General features: G+C 47.2%; 2 protein-coding genes across 12 annotated transcripts in view; one reads left to right on the plus strand and one right to left on the minus strand.

Annotated features, from left to right (window-relative positions):
- LOC116239474 (rho GTPase-activating protein 32-like) overlaps nucleotides 1-21906 on the minus strand; it is a 124493-nt gene that overhangs the window by 94051 nt on the left and 8536 nt on the right. The window lies entirely within an intron of this gene.
- On the plus strand, nucleotides 4202-16681 carry LOC116239475 (tRNA wybutosine-synthesizing protein 4-like). 11 transcript variants are annotated; one of them, XM_090132036.1, is made up of 9 exons: nucleotides 4202-4312; nucleotides 5234-5398; nucleotides 5531-5634; nucleotides 6356-6543; nucleotides 6959-7137; nucleotides 7524-7574; nucleotides 7839-7926; nucleotides 8867-8957; nucleotides 15309-16681. In XM_090132036.1, exons 1-3 carry the CDS (start codon nucleotides 4246-4248, stop codon nucleotides 5563-5565), a joined length of 267 nt encoding a protein of 88 aa, XP_089988162.1. In that variant the 5' UTR covers nucleotides 4202-4245; the 3' UTR covers nucleotides 5566-5634; nucleotides 6356-6543; nucleotides 6959-7137; nucleotides 7524-7574; nucleotides 7839-7926; nucleotides 8867-8957; nucleotides 15309-16681. The 11 variants fall into 11 exon arrangements, 10 of the variants coding, with proteins under 10 accessions (XP_089988162.1, XP_089988161.1, XP_089988159.1 ...); XM_090132035.1 differs by having other exon boundaries at nucleotides 7524-7982; XM_090132033.1 differs by having other exon boundaries at nucleotides 7524-7926.

The raw sequence follows: 21906 nt of genomic DNA on the forward strand, positions 1-21906 counted from the left end.
AATTTCTGCAAGAAAAGGTTTGTGCCAAATGACGAAGGAAAGAACCCTTCCTGCAAAATGTCTGTTAGAAAGCAGCACGTTGTCAGCTGGAATCATGAGTTATTTCAGCCCTCACTGGGCTGATCTGGAGAAGGGCTGTGCCAAGGTATTTACAGATGTCTTCTGATGGGTTTGAAGCATTTCTGGCTTGCGGGGTAGGCATAATTCTGCAAAGCTGGTGGATTGCTTGATCAATCTGAAATACAAGAAAGATCAATAAACGACCAAAAAAAAAAAAACAACGGGAAACAAAAGCAAAAACAAAAACCGAGATATATTGATAGCTACATTATGTACTACATGATTCCTTTCAGCTCTACATATATTCTTAAAAAATAAGAAAGTGTAGAGCTGCCAGTTCCCTTATCCATCCTTTCTAGCTCCAGGTTAAATAAGAACTGTTATTCCTGTCACCTGGAAGATGCATTCTGGGAAGAATGGTTTTCAAACTATTTGTGTTTCTTTAAGACATTTAGTTATGGGAAAAACAAACAAACAAACACAACCATCAATCTCTACAATCTAAAAAATAAACATCTTAAAAGTATAACACATCACATACAAATGTTTAAGGAACAAAGAGCTGTCACGGAAAAGGAGGGAGCTGCTCTTTTACCTATCAAACCTTCCACATCTTTGAGTGTCTGCCAACAACCAGAATGTGTGGAGGCACCTTCAGTAAATGGAGGGCAGTGATGGCACTACACTTACATTAATCCTTGATGAAATAGTACAGCACTGATAGAAACTTCCCAACAGTCTGCGCTGATCTGAAATGCTCTGGCAACTCTTTGCAAAAGGCACTTCATGCTGAGTATTTTTATTTCATTGCTTGCTTGCTTGCTGGTATCACCTGTGCTGAGCTAGCTGGACAAACCCAGATTGGCAGCTCCTCAGATGTGTTACCAGCTAATTTCTCACTGATCATTAGAAACAGAAAGTTAATTCTGCTGGGAATTTAGCCATCTTCTGCATCTCTTCCTTCTCCTGATCTCTGTTCTGCCTCCGTTTGACGCAGATACACATTCAGGCTAATTAGTGACATTGACTTTGACTCAGCACGAAAAGGAGAGCAAAAGGAAGGGCAAAATGAATGAAATAGCAACACAAGTTACCCAGCTGTTATGTTGGAAAGACCATTTTTAAGCCAAAAGAACTGCAGAAAGAAGGAATGGATGGATTTCCTGGAGCATCTAGTTCTCCAGATGCCTACAAGAGACTGCCTTTCTGCATGTGGGACACAGAGCAGATCCCCTCTGATATTCGGCACAGGGATGGATGGTGCTAAAAGCAGGTTTGTGTTTACCTGCAGGGCCCATTTGTTGCTTTGTTTCCATGTACAGAGAGCCCATAGCAGGTATCAAAACCATCTCACAGTTTGTGCTCGTAGGTTCAGTGTTTGGGAGCATTGACCTTCTGAACAGCTGAAACCAAAATCTGCAATTCAAAACCTGTCAATAATATTCACATAATAATTAATTAAGAAATGCAATAGATAAACCTTTCACACCTGGAGCTCAGCTGCCACCACAGACCATTGCAGTGACTGCCCATGCATTAATTCTGTTTTGATAGTAGCACTGGTGTCTCTCTTCTAGAGATGGATCCAAGCTGAAATGTGACTGCTGGTCGAGTTTCCACCTTAGTAGCTCCTCTACTGCTGCTGTCATGACTGCATTGTCCACCTGAACTGCGGGGTTGGATGTGACCTTATGAGCAGCAGTCTGCTGGCAGACTTGTATTTTCCAGTATGTAGTTATCCCTGCTCAGTAGGAGGAGAGAATTAATGCATATATGCATATATTATATATACATTAATTAAATAATTATGTAAATCACATAAATTATATATAATTATATGTAATAAATCCATGAAATAGACATGAATACATACAAACCATTAAAAATCCATAAACATTTTGGTGCATATTTAAATGTAGGAATGCATTCTATTAGAGGCATTGATAAGCAGGCATTTAAGCACACCTTGCTTTGCTGTTTAAGCAGGTCTGCACCAGAATCCTGACTGTAAGTGACATCCGTGAATGTCTTGAAAAGGACAGCTCAAATCTCAGGTCATGCACGAGCATGGAGAAGCTGATTTCCTCTTGGTTAAGTCTTGATTGTTCAGTGCATAGTGGTCAGATGGAAGACAAAACGTAGTCCAAATATACTGATTTGAGAAAACAGCTGCTCTGGGTACTAGGAAACGGAGAGAAAATGGAGAAACAGACACTCCCAGAACTCTGCTGTGAGCACTTGTCTCATGAAGGATGTATCATAACAAGCCCAAAACTAATGGAGGAAGAAATAGGCTTTCCAGCTGTGTATTCATCCTTGGCATAACTAATTCTGTCTTTAGACATGTTTTTGAAACACTCACACGTTTTACCAACAGATAAGTAGATAAGAGACCAAAATGCTGAATGGGAATGAAAAAAAAAAGCCATGTCAAAACAACAACAACAACAAAAATAGAAGAATTAAAAGTGTTCCAAAAGGTTAAAGATGTGGACTGAAAAAGTCTCAGCCAAAAATATTTCTGAGGAATTTTTAAATTTATTTCTGTATTTCTTCTACTTGCCAAGAAAGCACGATCTTACTTCTCCAGCAAAATTGATGTGCCCTTATCTTACTAGAGAAAGGGCCTCTCACCATGGCACAAAGCTGCTAGAGTTTCCCAGGACACAGGAACAAGATTTTCTCCACTTTTCCACTCTTTCCACTTTAGCATTTTGCAGTCAATGCTTTGGGGTTTTGGCAGAACTCACGGGTTACCCTAGTGTAGGATACTGGCTTCTATATTGCCAAGATATCTCATGGTAATTTTGGTTGCCCAGATTTCAGCTCTGTTGGGGATGAAAAAAGAGGCTGAATTTCCCACCGTCAGTCCCACAGATTCCTTCTCTCCCATTGGAAATGTCTGGGACATTACTGAGAAAAACACTGCAATCTTTTGTTCAGTGGTTGGCAAAGGCAATGCTCCCTGCATTCCTTGCAGGGGGCTTTTTCCATGACTTTTTCACTGCTGTACACAAGTGCATACGGATACTTAGACACTCCGATGTAGGTCGCTCCAAAAGTAATGCCTGCTGTTGATTTCGATGGAAACTGCAGCTCTGCTGCCATCTGCTGGCACGACAACAAAATGTAATGGAGTATTTGTAGGAAGATTCAGCTCCTACTGCCGTACCGCCAACAGTCACCTCTGATATCATGGGCATTCATCATTATCTGTAATCACAACACCAGAACATACGGCCACTGACACACTGAGGGAGAGGGGGAGGAAGAGAGGAAGAGGGGGAAACGGCGTGGGGGGGACGGCGGGGGCTGGGGAAGGGGCGGCCCCCCCGAGGAGCTGGCGGGCAGAGGCAGCGGGGTGCAGCTCCGCACAGGACCTGAGCGGCTGCCCCTCTCCCTCCGGCCCGGCTCAGCCGTCTCAGCTCGCCGCGGAGCAAAGCGGCGCTTCCCCTCGCACTGCCGCGCTTTGACCGGCATTCCGGACGCTCTCGCGTCTCTCGCTTTGCCGGATCGGGTTCGTGCAGCGAGTCGCCGTTCCTCCTCGGCTCGCTGCCGTCGCGTTTTCTCTCGCTTCCAACGACCTGCTCGCTCTCTGCCCTTCCCCCTCTCCCGGAGCGCACGCGGCCCGGGGCCGGCCGGCTCGCGGCAAACCGTTGCGAGCCCTGCGGTTGTTTGTCCTTTTCCCGGGGCTGTGCCCCCGTCACGGACACGGAGGAGGAGGGGGCGAGGAAGGAGGGGGGGGGAAGGAAGGGGGAAGGACCGGGGGGGGGTTGGGGGGGGGGAAGGGAGAAGAAGGGGGAGGAATGGGGGGGGCTGGAAGAAGGGAGGAAGGAAGGGGGAAGGGGGGGGAAAGAAAGGGGAAGGAAAGGGGAAGGAAAGGGGAAGGAAGGAAGGTGGAAGGAAGGAAGGCGGAAGGAAGGGGGGGAAGGAAGGAAGGGGGAGCAAGGAAAGAAGGGGGAAGGATGGGGGCTTGGGAAGGGGGGGGAAGGACGGGGGAAGGAAGGGGGAAGGAAGGAAGGGGGAGGAAGGGGGGGCAGAAGGAGGGAGGGGAAAGAAGGTGGGGAATGAAGGAAGGGCGAAGGAAGGGGAAATAAGGGGGGAAAGGAAAGGAAGGGGGAAGGAAGGGGGGGGGGGGGGGGAGTGCTGGTTTGCTTTCCTCTTGAATCTGTCCACATTTTATAGATGTACAGCATCCTGTGGAAAAAGATTCTGTCCGTACCAATAACCTTCCAAGCACTTGAAGCCAAAGGTGGGTGTCAGAGGAGATGGGAATATCCTGTTCTCTGTGTCCAGAAGAAGTGGTGAGATGACTGAGATGTTAGAAGAACATAAGAGGAAACACTGGGATGGGCGACTGCTGGAGGCCGCTCAGATTTTTGGTGATGGCTGCCTTTGAGAAGCGTGTAGATGAACAAATCTCAGGACAGGGACAGGTGCTGGATTTCTCTGGCGTAGAGGCAACAGAGCAGCTACCATACAGACCTACTTTACTGCCTAGTTATTTACAGTCTGATTTTGGCAGAAGAGAGTGAAGCAGCCTATGAGTGCCAATAGTCATAAGCAGCATGCCTGCATAATGCTTGCAGATCATAAGCTGGGACCTGTTTGTGAGAACAGTGCTCCGCAGGACTAGTGCTCGTGTTTGCAGGGAGTTCTCATGGTTCAGAATCCAAAGCCATTTTTTAGAAAAGAAATATATATTTTTTGAAGATTAAAAACCACAAAATACACAAGCCCACGCCCCGACCAAACCCACAAACAAATCTGATAATGATTTGGTAGATGTGAGAGAAACTATTTTGTCAAAGCAGTGGCATTTTCTTACCTTGAATTGAAATGTCTGTAAATGAGAGCAGTGATATAAGAATGTTATTAAAGTAAAGGTGACAAAGTTTTGTTCGTATAGTAAATACAACTCTTGGAAGTCAGTAGTTTAAATTTGTGCTAGGAATAATGGAGTTTCATTTCTGAGTTTGTTGGGTCTTTTCCTGATGCTTCTGGATGCTACCCTATTATGGTTCATTTAGTTTTGGGATTTTCTTGTTTATTTCACAGAAAAACTGAGTTGGGCCTGGCCTTGTGAGTGATTGCTGGTGGTACTGATTTTCCTGGTCTTGGTCTCAGTCCTGCACAGCCACTGCAGTGAGTTAGCATTGTTTTTGTCCCACAGGAGTCACCACCGCCTTCTGTGGAAAGGATCACAGGTGGCTGGGAGTGGATTTATCAGAGCTGCCAAAGCTGAGCGTAGCTGTAGATGAAGCAGGACTGGACAGTGATGTCCCCACCCTTTCCATAGCAGAGGTGGTGCTCACCTCCATGGCAAACAGCAGGTCAGGTGAGCTGTCCTTGGTTAGCTGGGCTGTGAAATGAAAAGCAGAGGCTTCATTGTAAGTCATGGGAGACTTGTGTCTTAAACCTAAAGCCTCGTGGATTCTGTGCAAGTTCCAAACAGCTCCTTGCATTGTAGGAATGAGGGAGCAGTTGATTCCCACAGCATCATAACAGGAGGCAGTGTGCACAGCTGGAACACAGGAGCTTCTGTCTGAACATCTGCAAACGCTTCTGGACTGTGTGAGTGATGGGCACTGTCACAGCTTGCCTAGACAGGCTGTGGAGTCTCCCTCCTTGCAGATCTTCCAGAGCTGTTTGTGGGGGTGGAGAGTGATAGGGCAAGGGGGAATGGCTTTGCACTGAGACAGGGGGTGTTGAGGTTTAGGTTGGATATGAGGGAAGTTTTTCAGCTAGAGGGTGGTGAGGCACTGGAACAGGTTGCCCAAGGAGGCTGTGGATGCCCCATCCCTGCAGGCATCCAAGGCCAGGCTGGATGTGGCTCTGGGCAGCCTGGTCTGCTGGTTGGCGACCTGCACACAGCAGGGGGTTGGAACCAGATTATCTTTGAGTCCTTTGCAACCCAGGCCGTGCTATGACTCTACTTGGCCATGGTCCTGGGTAGGCAGCTCTGGGTGGTTCTGCTGGTGTAGGAGGTTGGAGCAGATGGCGTCCAGAGGTTTCTCCAATCTCATCTGTACTGTGAACCTAAAAGGGAGGTTAGGAAAATACAAAGAAGAAGAACCTGAAGTACTGTGGGTTTGTTTGTTTGTTTTTAAGATTTTGGGGTCTTCTCATCCCAGACTCTCTCTATGAATGGATGAGACTTCCATAGATTCCCAGTACGGGTTTCCTTTTGTATGTTATCTGTCAGGATGCCTTAATAGCATGCTTTAAGCTGCACCTGTCCTATAAGAGGTGTTCCCACGGGTATTTAAGTATCCGTACGTACGTCTCCCAACAGGTCAGGAGCCTTGATTCAGTGGGCAGCAGAGCATTTCTCTCCTGCATGCTTTCTGCTCTATGAGCAGATGCACCCAGAGGACCCCTTTGGACGTGTCATGCAACAGCATTTCAGCCAGCTGGACTCTGCACTTTGTTCTTTGTCTCCAAGCCTGATTGTGAAGCACAGCAGAAGAGTTTTTTGAACAAGTGAGTACCTGCAGCCCTCAGAGCCATGGGAAACTGAAACACCTGCAGAAGGGGTAACTGTAGGTAATTTTAGAAGTGGCCAGCTGGGCCAGCTGGGTTGAAGCAAAAAGGGCCGAGGCAGAGCTGCTGCCTGCTCTGCTGATGTGGCTAGTCATCTGAAGGTCCCTCGCCAAGAAGCAGCCTGTTTGCTGGTGTGGGATAAGGCAACGTATGGGTTCCTCTGAGGCTTTTCATCTTAGGTATTCTGTAGAAATGTTTAGGCAAGACATCTCATCAGACTTTGAGCTTCTGCTTATTTCCAGCTAGGCAGTTTTAAAGACCCCCCATGCAGATGCTTCATGGAGGGTCTTTGTTTTGTTGTGGGAAGTGAGTCTTTTCTTCCAGAAGGAATCATCTTGAGGGATTTCTGTTTTAGGGCTGGACTGAGTGCAGCGTCACGGATGTGAGTGAGTGTTTCACCTGCTGTGTTCCAGAAGATGAGCAACAGAGAGTGCAGGCTCTGGAGCCTTTTGATGAACATGAGGTAATCCTTGTCAGCACTGAAAGAAGACTCTTCTGTGTAAGAGAAGATTGGTGTTCCTTGCTCAGTGAGAGGTATGTTAGAGAGGCAATCTCAGCACTGCAAAGTAGCTGCTGTTGTAAAGGCTATTGCTGACCCTGAAAATTTGCAAGTGCTCCAGTTGCAATTCTTTCAGTGCAGAAATGCATTGAGGATTCCTTGAATACTTGGAAAGTATGCCTGGTGTGAGGTTCCTGACCTGCAGATGTGTGGGAGCATTTCTGGAGGGAGCGTATGCTGCTCTTGCATTTCCCTGGGCTGTTAGTGTTTTGTCATTGTTGAATAGGGTTTACTAGCAATATTCAACAGATATTTTGTTCCTTCTTTTTTTTAATGTGGCCATTCCTGTAATAATGACTGAGTTTTAGCTGTGACTGTTTTTTGTGCCATTTTCTATGTTAACTGCTGGCAAATTTGCAAGTGTCAGAAGTGTAGGACTGAAGATAAAGCAGGGACAATGAGTAACTTTGAGGTAAGTGTTGTGTAAGATAATCACTGGATGTTTCTCGTTCTACCTTGTGGTTCTCTGTTTCTAATTCTAGAAGTGTAACAGCCTGCAGTATGAGAACAGTTGAATGTGGTTGTGTTTCCTTTGCCACCAGGCATCGTGAACAAAATCGTTCACTGAAATTCTGGCAGATGAGCATAGTGGTGTAGCAGTGTTTACAGCAAGTATTGTAGAGGAAGGAAATGTCTCTTAAAGTGGGAAAGCAGACTTCGTATCATTTCGTTACAGAGGAAGGTGACGAGTCCATGCTGGGAGATCTGTGTAGGAGTAACTGATAGCAGAGAGCTCAGTGATTGGCCTTTCAGACAAAGACAGGGTAAGAGCTGGGTCGTACTGGAAACAAGATGAATGGAATTAGATTAGAAACACCAGGTATGTACTTACTGCTGAGGGTGACTAATTTCTGGAATAATTTTCCTAGAGACAAATAGCAAACTCTTAAATTTCCAGTATTTACGTTCACTTCTTATTTGCCATTTTGCAAAAGTTTCATCTTCACCTAAGATGACATTTGGGCTCGTGATGTTGATGCTGTTATTTCTTTGCACTTTAAATTTCTTGTTCATGCCGCCTTGTCACACAGTGGGGTGAATCTATTCAGTCCCCTGGTAGTGAACACACTCAATTCCTCAACGTCCACCAAAGCCAGGTGACCTCTAGTATTGCTACTGGCGCCCTGTGCAGGGCTCTGCTTGTGCTGTTTGCCTCTGAGAGATTGCACAGTGAGACTGGAAATCATGGTTAGGTATGGTCAGACAGCAGAGGCCGGGCTGTATCTTTGAACACTTCTGATTTCTGTAGGGTCAGTCATATTTCGTGACCTCTGGAGAATCTTCATTCCTCTGGTATACAGCCTTCAGTCCTTTTTATGATCACAGCTGGCAGCAAAAAGGGAAGCTGCTTCTGAAGAAGGGCATTCATCATGCAACTTACAATACAGCTGTGGAACTCGTTGCTGTAGAATGTGTGTGTGAGTTTAAAGAGCAGCTGGATGGCTCATGAATGAGAAAGCCACCCAGAGCTATTTGATGGAGCAGGGAATCCCTGGGCTGTGTATTTTTGAGGGTTAGGAGAGATTGTACAGACTTGTTCTTTCTCAGATGCAGTTTTAGGCTTCTGATTTTGGCCATTGCTGGAAATACTGTGGAGCCAGTTTCATTTGTGCCTTGTTTGCTCTGGCCATTTGTTAGTAGCTTTTGGTCTGAGATTTTGAGAGCTCGTGCTTGTTTTTGTTTCTTCTTTTTGTCTTGATACAGGAATGGCATCTGAGGTGTTCTCCTGACTTTGCCTTGACTGCATCAGAGGGCATGGAGCCCTCCTGGACTCCATTCTTATCCACTGTGACAGGTACATGCTGACTGGTTTTTGTAGTATTCTTTTATCTCACACAGGCTCCTCTGATAGATTTGAGGAGACAGTAAAACCCTAGAGGGAACAGGTGAGTTGGTAATATCCAGTTGGCTTTTTCCATTCTCATTCACTAAGGACTGCTCATTGCCAGGTGAAGCCAGCCCGACAAATTCCTGCTTTTGGCTGCTTGCTTCCTTTAGGGAGCGGCAAGCAGAAGCTGGAAGTTGGTGTAGGGTAGTTGAAGGTGCTGCAGATTGATTTCTAGGGCATGTCAGATTGTCAGATGGCTGCATCAGGTTCCTTTGCAATTGTTAGTTTCGTTTTTGGAGCTAAGAAGTGTAAGTGTTGGTTCTTGTTTGCTTGAAATTCAGTTTATTGTGGTCCTGGTTGGCTTGCAGTTCCTCCTCCTCGTGGCCCCATCAGGTTGGCTGGCAGTGTCAGTGCGTTGGCACGTGCAGCTCAGTCTGAAGCTCTTGGCTTGAGACGTGACGGTCAGCACTCCGCTCTTACAACACCCAGTGTGATGCTGAGCACTGGAGGCTCTGGGGCGGAGAACGGAATCACTGTCGTCTGCGGAGTTCTCCTGTTCTTGTGGAGTCTGCAGGTCCTGGCACAGCAGCTGTGTGAAAGAGGAGAATGCTGATACAGGTGGGGAAGTGTTTCAAGTGGGATGCTGATGGCAGGGGTAAGGGAGATGTGTTTGTGCTGGCAGTGAAATGTCTGTCAGTGAGTGATGTCACAGCGCAATTGCACTGGCAGGCAGAGAGATGTGAAGGTTGGAAGGTCTCAGGAGAAAGAACAGTGTGACCTGTGGTATCTTCTGTCTCTGGAGATGAGCGACTGCAGCATACTGTGCCATGTCTCTCAGACAGCCCAGCCCTGGTGGTAGGAGGACGAAGATCCCCATGAAATGCAGCTTTGGCAGTGTTGTGGCTGAGGTTCCCGGACAAATGGCTGTTGGATAGAGAATAAGAATCAGCATAAGAAGAGCTGATTATTATTTTTTTTTTTGTAGTCCTTTTTTGTGTTGTTGCAAACAGTGTTTTCCAGAACTAGCTTTGTAGGCCTTAGAATCATAGAATCATAAGATCCTAGAATGGCCTGGGTTGAAAAGGACCACAATGATCATGTAGTTTCAGCCCCCCGCTATGTGCAGGGTTGCCAGCCAGCAGACCAGGCTGCCCAGAGCCACATCCAGCCTTAGAGGTGAAGTAAGGAACAGTGCTGTGTTCAGAAGTGATGTAAGTTTGCACAGGGCTGACTTGTAGGTCAAGTGAAGTCACTGAGTCAAGAAGCCATTGGAAAGATGCAACCAAGCATAACTGAATGTGAAGCAGGATGTGTCATTGGTCATTCTTGAGTGTTTCTAAAGGCCTTTGTGAGGGGGTATGGAAGGAGAATGTCTGCTCCCTTAAGGATATTTGGTCAAAGACTTTTACAGTGTAACAAGGGAAATAGGAAAGGGAGGAGGACATAAGGAGGAGCATAGAGAGATACAGACCTGACCAGCAAATGATAAACAAGGCCGTAATGGGAAGCTGCCTGGTCAGTCACAGTTACTGATGGGGGGGGATGTAAGTGTGTGAGAGTGTTTGTTCCAGCAAGGTTATCTGCTAGGGACTTTGTTGAGTGGGAAACTAAAGGAAAAAGGGGAAGGCAGAAACCAAAATAAACGATAACATAGACCTGACCAAACAAACATAAAGACAATGACAAGAAACAAATCCCTGATAATCTGGGACAGTGTGGGACTCAGTAGAGGCTGCAAACCATGGTGAGATGCACAAAGAAAAGGGGAACCAGGGATGAACAGAGTGAAGGTGCTGGAAAATCAAGGCTATGAAAGTTGTGTAAAATAGAGCTGGTCAGGGCTTGTCTGGCATCTGCGTCTGTTGACCACAGTCTGTCTGCTTATCACTTCTTATTAAATCTGGACTTGCTCAGTATCTTCACACACTCTGCCCCATGTGTACGTATTGCTGCAAGGACTGGTGAGACCTGTGTATGTGAGCAAAAAGTTGGTGCCAGCTCTGGAGTCGGGGACATTTTACTTGCAGCCACAGAGGTGATGATCTCCAGGGGACCCTTCCGATTTTAGCCATCCTGTGTAAGGCCTGAGATCTGCCTAGGGGTGTTGGATAGAGGCACTGCTGTGCTGCTCCTTAAGGGATCCAAGCAGGGGTGCTGTTGGACAGAGAGGCTGTATCAGTGCTTGCATGTGTGCTTCTGCAGCTTGAGTGCTGTGTGTGTGCTGCACTGGTGAGCTTCTGTCTCTGCAAGCCAAAAGGGAGGAAAAGGACTGGAGTGTGTTTGTTGTGCAGGATTGCTGTGTGTAGGTGCTGGTGAAGGCAGCCTCTTGTCTGTGGCAGTCTGTGTGACTGACTATGTCAGCATCCTGTGTGTGTGTCTCTGGGATACATGCTGAGTTTCATCTCTGGTTGAATCTGCAAACAGGAGAGTGGCAGCAGTGTCCTCCAGCCTGAGAACAGACCCTGGGTCCCCAGCCTTTGGACTGCTAGCCAGTGGCTGCTCAGGAGTGATCTCAGGCCGTAGCAGCTGGAGGAGGCAGTCACACCCTTTACCTCTCTTAGCAGTCATGATATGACAAGCTATGCTTTTTCTTGCCCGCAGCTTAGCTCCAATCTATAGCTCTTTGTTGTTACCGGGAGGATACTAGTGCTGACTGGGCTGCCCAGCAGGAGGGAAGTGCTGAGGCTGTGGGAGTGGGTGTGCGGCAATGGCCCTCCCTTGTTTACAGGGAGTCCTCATGGTCCATCAGGCTCTATTTCTCCCTCAGAGGTGGAGATGCTGCCTCTCAGCCTCCTTCCATCATGCCCATGCTCTGCAGCCAGAAGAGCAGCAGGCCAAAAGACCAGAAAGCACAAAGACCCAGCCCTGCTCACAGGGCCATTCACAGCCCAAACCAGCTGGGTCCACAGCCCTGCTGACGGGTGAAGAGTTTCTATAGCCAAGCTGCTTTTCCTTTTTTCTCTCTTCCTCTTCTCTTCTGCATCTCTCCTGCCTTGTGGCTCCACAGCAGGCCTTTCTTTCTTCTCCACCAGCAAAGGAAAGAAGAGTGAGACCCAAGAAGCGCCAGCTCCCAAAGGACAGAGTGGGACACAGCCTGCAGGGACATCCCCACTATTCCAGCTGCCCCTACCAAAGGCAGTTTTTCCATTCTCTTGTCCTTCTTTGCTTTATCCCTGATGTGTCCACAGTGTCACTTTCCCTTCCTTGTTCTCAGACCCTCTGCTGCAGGAAAACTTACTGACATAGACAGATGGGATGATGGTCCTTCAGCCTTCCTGCAAAGTCTGTAAGCCTTTGAGTTTCTGCTGAAGTTAAATTTCATAGCTGTAAATAGAGGAACCATTCATCTCTGTTTTTTTTTTCTGTCCCTCTGCTCTGCTTGCTGTTTTTTATTTGTTTTATTATTGTATCTGTATGCATTCCCTTCAGCCAAGCCTGTTTTCCCTCCTGTTCTGCGGTCCCTCGACTGTTTTTTCAGTCGGTAACTGTTAGGCTTACTGTTCCTTGCCCCATGTGTAAGGGTGCAGGATCCAAGTTCAAAAGATCGCCATGTCAAAAGGGGCAAAAGACCAAAATTCTCAGGCTGAAGGCAGGTGCTCTCAAAAGAGGACACAGACTGGCGCAGGGAGTACTTTAGGGTGGCCCTGGGAAGCATCTTGAATTAACCTGGAAACTTCTTGGGCATCCTGGAGGGCACTGAGGAGTTTTGATAGGATGCTGTTGTGAGCTGCAGTACACTGGGGGGTTCTTGGAGGCTCTTGAGTTTGGAGGTGACTGGAGGGTGACCTCATCACAGTTTGTAACTATGTGAAGGGTGCGTGGCAGGAGGATGGAGCCAGGCTCTTCTCAGTGACATGCAGTAGTAGGACAAGGGCAATGAGTGCAAGAGGGAACAGAGGAGGTTCCACCTCTGTGTGGGAAAAAACTTCACAGTGAGGGTGAGAGAGCACTGGAATGGGCTGCCCAGAGGGGTTGTGGGGTCTCCTCTGGAGCCATCCAAAATGTGCCTGGATGCGTTGCTGTGTGACCAGATGTGGGTGTTCCTGCTCCAGCAGGGGGATTCTGTGATTTGGCACTCTGGGAAGTGGCTAGGGTGCCCTCCATCAACGAGGGGGACTTGGAGAGTAATCCAGGGTGCCTTAGAAATTGAGAGTCCCTAGGAAGCTTGCAGGTTTCACAAGTAGGCTGCTAGGGTGGCCCAGGAAGATCTGGGAGTATTTCAGAGTGTGCTCAGGTGCAGTGCAATATTCCTGGAAGCTTCTAGGGCACGCTGTGCAACCTAAAGAGCAGCCAAGTAACCACTGAGGAGCTCTGGGAGTGCTCTTAATGTTCCCCAGAACACAGTGAAAGCATTTTGCAAGCATCTTAAGGCACCCTGGAGCAGACAGAGGAGCACTAGGAGGACTCCAGGGTGCCCTACAAAACAGCAGGTAGCACTGGGAAGCCTCCAGTTTGTACTGGGAGGACACTGGACCACTGTAGCAGACAGTAAGAGCTTTAGGAGAACTCTAGTGTGGCCTAGAGTACAGCAGGGTATCTTGGGAGTCGTTTAGAGCTCAAGGGGAGGCCTCTAGGACACCCCAGAGCACACTGAGATGCTCCAGGTTGGTAGTTTCAGGGTGATCTACTGGACAGGGCCTCCACACTGACTTAGTTAACAGTGATATACTGGGCTTCTTGAGTAGCTGAAGGATGTTTTGCTTATCAGCAGAGCCAGTGTGTGTTTTGCTTAGCATTAGTTGGTTTTGTGAAAGCAAGTGTTGTTCAGTCAAGTATGCTAAACATCAGACCAAGTCTATTTTGCTTAGCACTGTTGGAAATATCCAGGTAATGTATCAGGATGGTATCTCTGATAAAAGCAGATTTATTTGCAGTTGCAGTGCTAGGCGTCCTGCAAGCAGAAGGGCACCTGCAGTAACAGGGTCACATCTTTTATGCCCTGTTACCTGATGCTTCTCTTTCCCTCCCCGGTTCCTCATTGGCTGAGTACTTCAGGTTCACAGTTTTCCCCTTGCTCAACTCAACATACGGATACTGAGATACGGAACTGAGGATGTTGTCTTTCCGCTCCTGAATGCTTATACACATCAACATTGTCACATTATCTCATTGTTTCTAGAAGGATTTTACTACCTCTCTTAGACACAATAGGCAGACAAAACTCATTTTCCAGCTCTGTATTTATATCACTTGAAGTCAGAAGAAAGACAGAACTTCACCTGAGAGATCTAATTTGGGCTGGGAAAAAATCCTTCCTCTTCTACACTGCTGTGTGCATAACGTTTAGCAACAGGATAACTTACAGTTCCCTTCTGCCCTGACTTTTGTAAATTTTTGTTCTGCTTGCTCTAGAGCCTTAGGATTGTAATGAGTGCTGCCCTGCTAAACCTCTGCCATGTTTTTCGGGTGCTCTTCACAGTGATGGCTTTCTTGTGGAGAAAAACATTGGTGGCAATTCCACAGCTTACCTTTGTTTCTTCAAGGTTGAAAAAGTTGTTAGAGCATTTCTCGCCATATTGTAAGGATTTAAAGTGGGTCAGCTTTTGGCCTAACAGTAATGGAGCCCTTTAAATATGCTCTAGCTGTAGCGTGTTATCAATCCCTGTGGCAGCGTAAAGTACATTGTTTGGTTGCTGAGAACAGCATGTTTTCCTTTGCTTGTGAATTAATCCCTGAAAAGTTCCTCCTGAGAACATGTTTATTCTTTCCTTCTTTTGTTCATTCATTCTTTCTTTCTTTCCTTCTAAGGAAACTCAGAACTTGTAACTACAGATGTGCTGCTCTGCAGAAGACTCCAGAAAACACTGATCTGTGGTCAGCGTAGGCATTAATCTACCTGGGTTTGGAGATTAAAACAAGGAACGATTAATTACATAGCCTTGAGGTTATTTTTGAGAAACAGCAATGTAAGCAGTGATGGGCAAGTCTCAAAAGGTTTATGTAAAGGTTCAGATCGGATCAAATCCCTAAATTTCATAGACTGAGAAGCTGGCTGGAAACATCCATAAGAGGGAAAAGTGCTTTGAGGATGTATTTTAAGTTAGAGCAATGGGCCCAGTGGGAAAAATAAGAAAACATTTAGAAAACATCTCTTAATCTTGGGGCTAAGAGTCAGTGCACATCCTTAATTACTCTACCTAGGAAAGCATGAGCATCAATATGATTTTCAAAGTCTGAATACAGGGACAAATGTAGAATTTCTTGTCACATTTTATTCTTTTCATAATGACTTAGTGTTTGGTAAAACTGAGAACAAGAATTCCAGCATAGTAGAGATTTTGTTCTTCTCATAGCTTTTCTTTCTCTTTGCTCCCACAGAATGAAAAGACCTTCCTACACTGACATGGAAGATCATATGTTGTTATGCCAAATCCCTCGGGAGCATTTCTTCTGTGGCACCAATGGAACAGGAATGTGGAGAGATGTCCAAACACAGATTTTGTGCATCAGCCCTCATGATACATCATAAATTGACTCATAAACCACATTCATTCTTATATCTTCCCCTTCTTCCTTTTTTTTTTTTCCTTTTTTCTTTTTCTTATCAAATATTCTGTCAATGCAGTGTACTTGTGGATGGCTACCAGGCTTTAAGTTGAGAGGGAGCAATACAGTCATACTACAGGGCAGAAACCCCTTTAAATTACCTTGCCTTTGAGCCCGGATTAATTCTGTGCTAACTGAGGCTCTGTCTTTCCCACTGCTTTTGAAAAGAAAGGACCAAGAGGGTGCACAAAAATCTGTCTATTTTCCAGTATGCTATGGAGATAGAACCTTAGTCTGTATGTTTCTGGGAGCTGTGTCTAATAGTATAGTTGAGCAATAGACCTTCTTCCTCAGCAGTGCTTCTGGCTGTGGTGGCACCACAAGTACTGTGACATTACTTGAGCAAATGGAAGAGAAGACAACTGCAGTGATTTCTACCAGGGCCATGAAAAAGGTCCCATAGGCACTTGTGCCATGCAGCTTTTGTTGCAGCTTGGCAATGTTCTAGCTCTGACATCAACAGTTCCCTCGTAGATCTAACAGCCAGATGGGTGTGAAGTTGTGAACTACTGACTGAGCTGTTCTTGAAGTTAAGCCAAGAGAGATCTCTGTAGGCACACATTCATTCTGCAGGGCAGTGCTGTAAGGTCACAGGAAGAACGAGGTCAGAAGTGCCTTGTCTGATGTTTCTGGGGTGTGCATTGGCTTGACTGGCTGCCTACAGTCACTGAGCTGGAAACAGAAGAGGTGGGGATAATCATTCATAACAGCTCAGTTATCCATTGGGTTTTGGCATCTCTTTATGTTTGCAAATGGTCCACGAACAGACCCTGATTTTCCTGAATGCATTAGTTACTCAGAGTTATTGCTGACACAGGATACAAAGTACAGAAATGCTGGCTGGGGTCGCCTTTCTCTGAGGCTGAGCAGGACTGCCATCAGCTAGGCACTTCACATGAGGGCTGGTGAAAGAAAGGGAGCATAAGGCCCAAATGCAGGAAGCTAGGAGACAGAGCCATCGTTAGAAGGTCTGCAGCCTTTTGACCTGAGATGTTATCAGCTACGTGCCACAGCTTGATCTTTGGCAACAGTCGCTCTGCAGAGATGATGTCTGCTTTGTTTCAGTCTTCTTGGGTGTTTTTCCAACATCTGGCTGCTGCCTTTGCTGCTCTTGCCTCACCTTTTGATCTCATTCTCTTGCCACATCTTTTCAACTATCAGAGTAAGTTTTGGCTACAAAAAAAAAAAAAAAAAAAAATCTGACACAGCTCCTTCTCAGACATTGTATGGGTAATGTGAAGGTGAAAATACATTCATAATTTGAGCTGTTAAGCCATTCTGATTCACCCTTTGCATCCACAGCATACAGTTTTTTCCCACACTGCTGTTTCTATCCAGCAGTGTGCATATGTGCAGTGGTACAGAGGTTGGTGGCCCTGCCTGTGGCAGGGGGTTGGAGATTCCTGATCCTTGAGGTCCCTTCCAACCCGGGCCATTGTGTGTGCGTGTGTGTGTGTGACAGGCTAAAAACCAATTGTTGCTAGTTCAGCAAGTATATTGCTAATTATTGAACGTCTGACATCTGCTTATCAACAATGGGCCACTATTTCTGGACACCTGCTCATCCTTGAATAGAGATAAGTTTGGAAGGAGGACAGAGCAGCCAGGTGAAAGGAAAGTTGGGTTCCAGAGCACTGCAGGAAATCTGGTGTTCTATTGCTGCACACCATGCAGAAAAGTACACACACGTGACAAAGCACTGTTCCTTCCCCCCATGGCAAAGTGTGGAGTGCCTTCTCATGCCCTTTTCCTGCTATTTCCATGGCACGGTGCACATCTGTGGCATTTGGTCCTCCAGGGAGGAACAGGCAAGCAGGACACCGCAGAAAGAGCATCTCTTTGCTCTAAGCTGTCAGTGCCATTCCAGTGTTAACAGGAATAGGGTATGTCAATGCCCCACTCACTAGTGGAGAGGGGAGAGATTCTAAAAGGGAAATGAAATCTTCAATGGAAGATCCTATTGGATTAGCAGAGCAGTGTGATTAATTCTTGGGGCCAGATTTTTACCCATGGGACGAGATGATGATGATGTCCATCCTGAGTACGTTGTTTAACAGGGAGGAAAGAGGAATGATTTGACAAGCTGCCATGCAGGAAGGGCAGAAAATGCATCCTCCGGGTCCCGAGGCTGTCCCTGCTGGAGTGTTACAGCCATTGGCAGGCTTGGGAGGGGGGCTGAGGGATCAGAAATGATAATTGCACTTTTTCAGACCACAGAATTAAAATGGAAAGATAAAATAGTTGCAGGGCAATTGTTCTATGTGCCTGAAGCAGGGACAGATTTATCGGGAAGAGATTTAATAGTTAAATGAGGATTACAGCTGCAAGTCTGTGAAACAGATATCAGGTGTCAATGAATGTGTTAACAGCTGATGATGAAGAAATGAATCCAAAGGTGTGGGCAGGGGAAGGAAATCGGGGTGGACTCACACTTTTCCCTTACAAATAACTGTCCAAGGAGGGAGTGAAGCTGTGAAACAGCAACAATATCCCATAGCCTTAGAAGGGAGAATGGGTCTAAAAGCTGTAACAGAGACACTGGTTAAGGATGGTCTTCTGGAACCTTGTCTGTGGCCTTATAACACCCCAATCCTGTCAGCACGGAAGGCAGACGGCACGTATCGGCTGGTGCAAGATGTAAGGAAATGACTGAACCCGTTCTCAAAAGACAGCCTGTGGTTCCTAACCCCTATACCCTAATGAGTCAGATCCCACACGAACATCAGTGGTTTGGTGTGAGAGACCTCAAAGATGCTTTCCAGACAGCCTTTGGACTCAGAGAGAAATAGCTGTGTTTGTATGAGGACACATTGTAATCTTATCGTGATTCGTGACGATACTGTAGATACTGGAACTTCTGCTAATCCTTGTCTTTGCAGCATTTGAGTCGAGTAACTGGTGCTGCTGTCATGCAGAAAGCTCCCTCTGTCTTCTACTCCTGCTGCAGCTGGAACAGCTGCACCAGCACGACTCCCATCTTGGACAACCCTCCAGTACTGGCTCAGCCAGACACAGCAGCAGTCCATCTCCCTCCTAGCTCACTCATCAGCTGCTGCTGTGCCACACAGTGCGGCAGCAAGAGCGGGCAGCACCCACCAGCCTCCTCCCACCCTCACAGCCAGCCGGGATGAGGGCTGGCGCAGCGTGCCCACCCCAGCCCAGCTTTTCTTTTAAGACACCTCCCAGCAACCACCCAGCACCAAACCCAGCTCACCTGTGTGTTCTGCTCAGCCTGAGCTGTGCCCAGCTCATGCACACACCACAGCGGTGCTTCTGATGGGCTCTCACAGGGTGATCTCTTCCAAGGAGGCCCAAAGCTCTGTCTCCACATGCAGCATGCTCACCAGAGCACCAGCTGTGGGACAAACGCTCCACCCCAGCAAGGATTGCAACCTTCCTGAGTGCCCGCAACACTTCTGTGCTTTCATCACAAGCCAATGGAGGGGTCACCTCCTAGACCCAGATTTTAAGAAAGCAACAGAATGATCACCCAATGGGGTGATCTGAAGTCAAGTAACAGAGAAATGAGGATGACTCTTCTGCATCCAGCTCAGATCACCTCTTGCTCAGGCACCACACAGTCAGACCGAGGAGATGTTGCATCTGGGCTGCTATCAGCTTGGAGGCTGGAAGGGTTTGGGCTTCCAAACACTCAGCAAGCATTTGGATGAGACAGCTTCCTGCTGGGGAGCCCTCCGACATCACTGCTGCCTCCTCCAGAACCATACCTGCAGATGCTTCAGAGCTCTTCAGCATGGACTTCCTTCCTCCCGTCAGCAGTTGCTCCTGCACTGACCTTCATTCATACTGGGACACCATCTGCTTCCAGCAGGAGCTGACCTGCGAGACAGAGAAAGGAAACATGGGATGAGCACAAATGCAGAAGCACAAGGCTGTGTCACCACCATGTCTTGCAGCCTTGGGAAGTCAGCTGCAACTGCAGCCTTGGTCAGAATTACAACGGGCACCGTAAATTAAGTGTGACCTCTGAAGTTGTTGCCATGTTCAGAAATAGACGCTGAAATCCCTCACATAACTGTCGGTGGTTACCTCCAAATTCTTTTGCTTTGGGGAAAAGATGGACTCGGAATGGAAGGACACAAGAAAAATGATATCTGTTTGACGTGAACAGACTTGAAAGGTGGGCCTGGGTGAACCTCATGAGGTTCAACACAGCAGAGTGCAAGGTTTTGCATTTGGGCCGGAGGAATCCCAGACATTCTTTTGTCATCATGGTGGTTTTCAATAGACCCCAACAATGAGACATCAGGTCGCCGTGTGGGCTCCTGGGTGACACTGCCATTTCCCAGCCATTGCAGCCTAGGGGCAAATAAAGTAAAATACTTTTAAAAGATCTCACACAGAGATTGCATATTTTATTATTCTTTTACACAAAACAGAAGGGGAGGACAGCAGATGCATGCATCTGCATCACCACCCAGGGTGCTAAACGAATGGAAAAATAGAAACATCAAATATCAATGCGTTATTCTAATGCAAGGAGGGAAGCTTTTTTCAATGTTACTTTTTATCATTTAAAATAAGCAGTTGGCACTCTTAAAGGAAATTCCTAAGCCTCAAGTTCTGACAGTGTGGCAATCTGGCATGGACTCAGCTGTGAATGATCCAAACAGTCTGTTCCAAATTTTAACATCCCGTATATGCATTCACAAATTTTCTCTCTTGACTTCCCCTTACAGCCGTTAGATGCCAGCAAAACATCCCACAAACACTCCTTAACTCTGTGCACACAGGCACCCATCCAACCAGAGCCATCAGTCATTCCCAGCCATGCGCTCTTCCTCCAATCATGGTCAGCATCACACGGCCGTCACGCAGCTCACTTGACTCAGTTTTTCTCTTCTTTCTGGAGGTGTCCTTGCTTCTCAGCCTTACCTTCTCGTGATGTTTATCTCGCTCTGTAGCTCCTGCTCTGAATAGGCTTTCTTGTATTCCCGCATGACAGGCACAAAATGCAGCCACAGCCCCTGCCACCAAGGTCAGCTCTTCAGCACACATTACCTGAGGAGCACTTGGCAACTCCTGCAACCTGAGCAGTGCCAGGAAGACTGTTTCACTTCTGCTTCTCCTGGCTCAGAAATTAATTTTCCTACCTAGAAAATGGAAAAAGAAAAGAAAGAAAAAAAAATCTTTACATAAAGCAGACACAATTGATACTATGGAATTCTGGAAGGCAAGGGATTTGCCCTCTGTGATGAGAAGTTGAGTGCAAAGAACTAAGAAGAGCCATGACCAGGTTGTGAACTTGTGGGTAAAATTAGGAAGTGCAGCAGTGCAGGGCTTCTGGAGGTGAGGGTCTGCTACAGCCGCCTGGAAAGAGAGCCTGTTGGTGGGAGCTGCTTACTGCAGCCAGCAGAAGCATCGCACTCACTGACTCTCATCCTGATGGGGGATTCCAGTCAGTCTGGGAAATCAGCATGGCTGGCTGCAGGCAATCTGACAGACTCCTGGAGTGCAGTGAGAATCACTCTGTGGTGCAGGCATTGGGCACAGCAAGCAGAAGGGAAGCATTGCTGGACATGGTGCACACCAGGTGTTACGACAGGAGGCGGTCAGGGCTGCAGTGACCATGCCCTCCTTGAGTTTGTGATCTCAAGGAATGCGGGCCTGGCAGGAAGCAAAGTCAGGAGCCTGAACTTCAGGAGAGCCAGCTGCAGGCTGTTCAAGGAATTCTTGAACAAGATCCTCTGGACAACTGTTTGTAGGGGCAAAGGGATGTAAAAGAGCTGGTCACTTTTTCAGAAAAACTCTCTCAGAGCTGAAGAGCTCTCCATCCCTGCCACATGAAATCAAGCAGAGGAGGAAGGAAACCTGCATGGCTGAAACTGCTGGTTACATGGAGCAAGAAGGAGGAAATGCAGAAACAGTGGAAACAGACATACAGCCTGGTCAATGTAGTGGCCTTCTACCATGGAGTGACAGCATCAGTGGGAAAAGGAAGAGCAACTGACATCACCTGCCAGCCTTTTGCAAGGCCTTCAGTGTCATGTGAGTTTCCTGTTAGCACTGAACATGAACAAATCTACCACAGAGCAACACGGTGAGCCCTCACTCACCTCAGCAGAGGTCAGCCTGCAACCCCATACTTCCACCTCTCCATGTGCACACAGTTAGGATGGGAGTGAAGGGGAGCAGCATGAAGCTGTTGGCATTCCCTGCTGTCTGCTGCGGGGTTGTGCTGGTGGCGGTGTGGTTGGTTTGCTTTTTCCTGGAAGGGTGGGAAGGAGCTTTGGGTTAGAGGCACGTCCTGTGCCAGAGCATCCTGATGGCACGCGTGGGATCAGCAGGTCTGTCAGAGAAGCGGGTGAGGTTGCACGCCGAGCTGCAGGAGAGGAAGGGGAGGAGGTGC

The sequence above is a fragment of the Phasianus colchicus genome, chromosome Z, assembly GCF_987193195.1.
Source record: "Phasianus colchicus chromosome Z, bPhaCol1.hap1.1, whole genome shotgun sequence".
Lineage (NCBI taxonomy): Eukaryota > Metazoa > Chordata > Aves > Galliformes > Phasianidae > Phasianus > Phasianus colchicus.